The 6,689-nt window shown below is 51.7% G+C and overlaps 1 protein-coding gene across 1 annotated transcript; it reads left to right on the top strand.

Annotated features, from left to right (window-relative positions):
* Nucleotides 1-2,602: 2,602 nt before the first annotated feature.
* On the top strand, nt 2,603-6,041 carry ZIC1 (Zic family member 1). Its single transcript, XM_008160948.3, has 3 exons — nt 2,603-3,584; nt 5,040-5,203; nt 5,844-6,041. The coding sequence occupies exons 1-3, from the start codon at nt 2,603-2,605 to the stop codon at nt 6,039-6,041; spliced, it is 1,344 nt and encodes a 447-aa protein (XP_008159170.1).
* Nucleotides 6,042-6,689: the final 648 nt, after the last annotated feature.

The raw sequence follows: 6,689 nt of genomic DNA, 5'->3' as shown, positions 1-6,689 counted from the left end.
GCTCCGATTCAGCTGCAATAAGCCAAATGAAGTTAGAAACAAAGGGCAAATTGAAAGATTCCGACTCTTGGCTTTTTGTGTTTTCCTTACTAGAAAATAATTAGATCTAATGAATATGCAGACGTTTGAGCTAAATCCTCAGCCCAGGCTGCTGGGTTTTAAACAGAGCTGGGGAGAAACGCAACCTTTAGCTCCCACACCCCCGCATCCATGTGCATTTTTTTGAAATGCATAAATGTTACTGGCCTTAATTGATTGAGTCACAGGGATTTTTTTTCTACTTTTAAGTGCCATATTCTTCTACCTTTCAACAATCATTTTAATATATGGTCAATGGCTCTTTGTGGACAGGACAAAAAGCAACTACGGGCAGTTGTTGAATAGACTTTGCTCTGGGCAAAGACAGGTTAATCGAGGGCCGCATCGCGAAAACAAGCGAGTGTTGTATGTTTGCACTGAATCCAAATGTCTGCATTTTCCTAACTAAATCAAAGGGAGTGTTATTTCTTTTTCTGCTCACTCATCTGAAGGTAAGTAAATTTTCTCTGGCGATCAAAAGCCTGGTCAGCAACAAAGACCGCGCCCGTTTTTTCCACCGTCCTGGTGTGGCCAGTTGCGGAATTTCAATAACTGTGACAAGGGTGACTGATTTGTGAAGTCAAAAAGGTTTGAATGTCACAAAATTTACATTGGTTCTATCTATCAGGGATTTAAATACCAAAAACGTATTTGGGGATTTCTCGGGAGCTTTGGACAGTTCTGAAGAACAATGGCACATTGGGAAATTTACAGTTTTACCTGAATGAAAGGGGCTCCGTTGGAAACAGTAGTGCAGAAGGATGGGGTCACAGGGGCAGATGAGGGAGACTAGGGAAAAGGGAGAAAAGAGAAGAATAACACGGGGCGGGGGGAGTAAAACTCAGCAGCAGTGTTTCCAATTTGCTATTAAAAAAACTCCAAACCTCAATAAACTAGAAAGTTAAGAGCGCTCACCCACCTATGCTTATTTGAGGGGTTGGAGTGGTGGTGAGGAAAGTGAAGCAGGAAACCGGATGGATTTGGTAAAAGTAAGAAAACCAAGGGAATCGGTTATCCTGATATTTTGTAAAGCGAGAGTGGATTGTCCATGTGTTCCGGGACCTTAAATTATAAACAGGAGTAGGGGGGGGGGCAAGGCAAGAAGAAAGAAAACTTCAAAAAGAGCAAGTAACAAAAGCCTCCTTTGCTGCCCTTGAAGGGAGGGAAGATGAGGGAAAGGAAAGAATAGAAAGTTGCTGAATCCGGACATTCTAGAAGTGTCTTAGCTGAGTTTACCAGCCCCAGCCAGGTCTAATCGCTCAGCTAAGACCAGGTTTGAAAAAGGACGAGACTAAGAAAAAAGATTAGAAATAGATAGAGATAGAGAGAGAGAGAGAGAGAGAGAGAGAGAGAGAGAGAGAGAGAGAGAGAGAGAGAAGAATGGGAGAGGACGAGCAAGAGGAATATCAGGGTAAAAAATGTGTATGACTGCGAGAAGAAAAAGGAATCATGCCCTCCCCCTCCAATTTTTTTTTTTTTCCGTGAGAAGAGGGTAAAAATGTTGGGGGGAAAAAAAAAAGTTGCTTCTCCTGGCAGCCGGAGTTGTCAAAAGGGGATGTCAAACGCTTTACAATACCTGGGATTGATGAGGCGGGAGGGCCAATGAACAGCGCGCGGCGCCTAGGCGCGCCCTCAGTTGACTCGGCGGCTCCGGGCGGCGTGAATGCGGACGCACCAATGGGAGCTGGCGTCAGCCGCACGTGACACCTCCCCCTGCTCCCATTCATCAAGGGCGGGGGGAGGGGGGGACGGTGTCGTCCTTTCAATTCATTTATCTGCAGGAATGATTGCTGCTATCAGTCTCGCGCTCACCGCCCGGCTGAGGAGGTGAAAGTTTCTCCCCAGGAAGATAAACCGCAAAAGACAATATTGTGCATGATTTGCACCTTTTCTTTGGCTTTTTCTTTCTTTTTTGCTCCCCGCTTATTATTATTATTATTATTATTATTATTATTATTATTGGAAAAAGCAGAGGGGAAAAGGCAGAGTGAAGGAGCGAGAAGGCGAACCTGAGAGAAAAGGGAGCAAGGGCGAGGGTCTAGTGGAGAAGTGAGGAGGGGCAAACTGCGCGAGGCGGAGAGTGAGCAGTTGCGGCTCCTGTGCTCACATTCCTCTATGCTACAAATCCGGGAGGAAGGCTTTTTTTGGAGTGGGGGCTGGGAGGGTGGGCCGAGATGCTCCACGGCTTTCCCTGGGCAGCCTTGACGCGGGGTCTTCTCGGCAGAGACTGAGCGGCGAGAAAGTGCGAGCCCGGCCAGCGGGGTCTGCTCCGAGGGCTCCGGAGCCCGCCTCGCCCACTGCCGGCAGCCGTCTGGCTTCTCCGAGCTTGGCCAGGCGGGCTCCCCGGCGCGCGGAGCGGCTGCCTGCGGGCTAGGACTTCGAGAGGTGGGTCGACTCCCCCTCCCTCCTCATCTTCTTCCTCCTTTTCCTCCGCCTCCCATTCCTCCTCCTCCTCCTAATTTTCCCTCCTCTGTAGGCAAGGGTGGGGGGTGGGGGAGGCCGGAGCTCGCCCGGAGCAGCCACGATGCTCCTGGACGCCGGCCCCCAGTACCCCGCGATCGGCGTGACCACCTTTGGCACGTCCCGCCACCACTCCGCGGGCGACGTGTCCGAGCGCGACGTTGGCCTGGGCATCAACCCGTTCGCCGACGGCATGGGAGCCTTCAAGCTCAACCCCAGCTCGCACGAGCTGGCCTCTGCGGGCCAGACAGCCTTCACATCTCAGGCGCCTGGCTACGCGGCTGCCGCTGCCCTTGGCCATCATCACCACCCGGGCCACGTCGGCTCCTATTCCAGCGCAGCCTTCAACTCCACGCGGGACTTTCTGTTCCGCAACCGGGGCTTTGGAGACGCGGCAGCGGCAGCCAGCGCTCAGCACAGCCTGTTCGCTGCTTCGGCAGGGGGTTTCGGGGGCCCACACGGCCACACGGACGCTGCGGGCCACCTCCTTTTCCCCGGCCTTCACGAGCAGGCTACGGGCCATGCATCGTCCAACGTGGTCAATGGGCAGATGAGGCTTGGCTTCTCGGGGGACATGTACCCGCGGCCCGAGCAATACGGCCAGGTGACAAGCCCACGTTCGGAGCACTATGCCGCGCCTCAGCTTCACGGCTACGGGCCCATGAACGTGAACATGGCCGCGCATCACGGCGCCGGAGCCTTCTTCCGCTACATGCGCCAACCCATCAAGCAGGAGCTTATCTGCAAGTGGATCGAGCCGGAGCAGCTGGCCAACCCCAAAAAGTCGTGCAACAAAACTTTCAGCACCATGCATGAGCTGGTTACGCACGTCACTGTGGAGCACGTCGGCGGACCCGAGCAGAGTAACCACATCTGCTTCTGGGAGGAGTGTCCGCGCGAGGGCAAGCCCTTCAAAGCCAAATACAAACTGGTCAACCACATCCGCGTGCACACGGGAGAGAAGCCCTTTCCCTGCCCCTTCCCTGGCTGTGGCAAGGTGTTCGCGCGTTCTGAGAACTTAAAGATCCACAAAAGAACACACACAGGTATGGAAACCTCTTTCTTTGACCCACCCCCTGTGCCCCACTCCTGCTTCACCCAGGGCCTGGGACCGGCAATCCAAATGTCAGCGGCCAGGCACAAACTGGGCCTTGGCTGAGTCTGGGCGTCAGGTTCCAGCAGGCAGGCAGCGAAAGTGTACGCTGGTTTTTGGTTTCAGGTTTGAAATTATGAAAAAAAGTATAAGACGATTGGACGGGAAGGATCCTGGGATATAGATTTTAAAATGAGGAATAAAAAAGGCCGGGAGAGCAGAGAGACAAACCTGGTTTTGAAGAGCTGAGGTGCGCGCGAAACAGGAAGAGGTGGCCGGCTCTTCCTGGTGGCTGAGGCTCCAGCTGCACCAGCAGCAGACAATCTAAGTCTAAATGTTTGCTTCCCGCCGACATCCTTATCCTTCTCTAGGCACCTTAGTGAGGACTTTCCCAAAGGATGGAACTGAGGAAATTGGAGGATGTCGGATGAAGATGCACAGAAAGAAATAAAAACAGAAAGACAGAAAGGAGGGAGGGAGTGGTGAAAACAAGTAAGTCTGACCAGAGGAAGCTTTTTGGAGGTTGCTCATATTTAAAGAACAGAATTTTAGTAGTGGCTTGTTTGTGAGTAAGCTTGAGGAGTCCAGAGAGTCAGTGGAAGGCAGGCTCTCTCTCTCTCTCTCTCTCTCTCTCTCTCTCTCTCTCTCTCTCTTTTGTCATCAATTAGATTCTATGAGGTGGTTTTCAAAACACTGAATCCCCCTACATTGGCCTTTAAAATAGAGACTGGTCGGAACAGTTAAAAGAAAAGTTGGTGGTGAGCTCATGGTTGTAGTGTGGGTCAGATAGGCCATTCTGGGCCTCTTGCTCCAACAAGGCCAGGAATCCAGTCTGCTCCCCTATTCTTATTTTCCCCGGTGATTTCTGAGAACTGCTTTTGGAATTTTGAGTTTATGACCACAGTCAGGAAAGAATGTGTGGTGCCAAGCTCTCCATTCAGATTACCTTATAAAATGTGACTGCGTTTAGGGGGTGTGGTGGGGGAAATTAAGAGGGGGTTGCAGAGCCTCAGGGAAAGGGTGGGGGGGGGGGAGATAGGAGCAAAACAGCATGAGAATCAGGCCCCAAAGTGAAAATTAGAAACTTTGAGGCAGGTATTGCCGCCTTAAGTCGTTTGTATAGCCACAGGCAGAAAAACCTGCTACTGCTCTGGGATCTAAAAATTAAAAAAAATCTAATAATAATAATAGCAACAACAATAAAATCTGGACCTAATTAGATTAATAGTTAAATTAATTAAAATATTTATAAAACCACTGCATATATGTGACTTTATTGAAGAGCCGGGTTTTTGAACTTGCAACCTTTTTTTATTTTGTTTTTATTTTTTTCATTTGTTTACGTTTAAAAATACAACCACAGAATTTGTTCTAATGAGACCTTTCTCTTTATCGCCCTTCACACTAGGGGAGAAGCCCTTCAAGTGCGAGTTCGAGGGCTGCGACAGACGCTTTGCCAATAGCAGCGACCGCAAGAAGCACATGCACGTGCACACGAGCGACAAGCCCTATCTTTGCAAGATGTGCGACAAGTCCTACACGCACCCCAGCTCGCTGCGCAAACACATGAAGGTAATTGCCGCGCTCCCGACGCCCGCCTTGGAGACAGGAGCCCGCTCTGCACTTCGGCGGGGTCCATGGCGAGTGGCAGCCAGGTGGTGGCAGGAGCTGGTGCAGGCTGTGAGGGGCTGGGCAGCCCCACTCCGCTGTGTCGGGCTGGGCAGAGAGTGGAAAAGGGGGCGGGTGAACCCCAAACTGTTATAAATTTATTTTTTAACAAGAAAAGTAAAATGGAATTTGGCCCAGATAGGGAGTGAGGGCTATTCTAGCTGGGTGACGCTCACGAAGCTGCGGCAATCGGGGCTGGAAGAGTTGACGTCTTGTAGGTAGACCTGAGCAAGCAAAGTTCGGCGGCGGGGGCAGCGTGTGGGGAGCGCTCTGGGGCTCTAGCCTCATGTCCGGTCTCCAGGTTCCCGCGTCTTCCTTTTGTGAGCCCGGGGTCGCTATCCCTCCCTGGAGAACTGCTGCTGCAGGGCGTGGCGGGGGCAACGGAGCCCCAGCGCCCCTGGTGAGGCCTCCCTAGCGGTCCAGTGAACGCCGGGCTCCCGGGCTCCCGAGAGAAGCGGCGTGCTGCCTTCACCCGTCCTAGGCGGCCGCTGCTCCCGCTGCTTCCGCTCTCTACCTCCTTAAAAACTCGACTTTATTCCCGCAGGTCCACGAATCCTCCTCCCAGGGCTCACAGCCTTCGCCGGCCGCCAGCTCGGGCTACGAGTCCTCCACGCCGCCCACCATCGTGTCTCCCTCCACAGACAACCCCACCACCAGTTCCCTGTCGCCCTCCTCCTCCGCGATCCACCACACAGCCGGTCACAGCGCGCTCTCTTCTAATTTTAATGAATGGTACGTTTAAAATCAGAAGCAAAACACCGATCAAAACCCTATTTAAGAGACCGAACATACACGTATGCAAAATGTAACTGAAAGATCCCTGCGAATCAACACAGCTACCCAACTCCGCAATTCTATTTTTTTTTTTAAACTTGCTTGTAGACCCAGGTTCGAGTAAGAGAGAGAGAAAGCATCAAACCTTTCGTTACCCGCCCCCCTTTTGCTTTTTTTTTTGGCAAAGGCTTGGTAGCTAAGGGGCGGGACGGGGGTCGAGGACCAGGCAACCGCCTGACCAAATGCTGACAACCCGGGAGTCCAGTTTCCCGACAGAATTGGAACAGGCTCTCTGGGCTTCGGCTTGTTTATTTGTTTTTGTTTGTTTGATTTTTGGCTTTGCATTCTTGTAAATACAGAATTATTAGCTTAAAACTGTACGTTGGATTCTGTAAATAGTTATATCTCGGTTTTGAGCGGGCGGGTGGGATCGTGGCGTTGTGGTCTTTGCATTGGGGCGGGGAGGGGCCGGGAGGGCGGGGGGGGGGGGCGAGGGGGGTGGCGAAAGCCAACTGTTTGTACTGAATGGCAAGAATGTTCTAGTAAATGTGTACCAAAATGTGAATTTGTATGATTCCAGTCTCCACGTCGACCTAAAAGAATATTATTGGTATTG

The sequence above is a fragment of the Eptesicus fuscus genome, chromosome 3, assembly GCF_027574615.1.
Source record: "Eptesicus fuscus isolate TK198812 chromosome 3, DD_ASM_mEF_20220401, whole genome shotgun sequence".
Lineage (NCBI taxonomy): Eukaryota > Metazoa > Chordata > Mammalia > Chiroptera > Vespertilionidae > Eptesicus > Eptesicus fuscus.
This window is presented reverse-complemented; position numbering and strand designations above follow the sequence as displayed.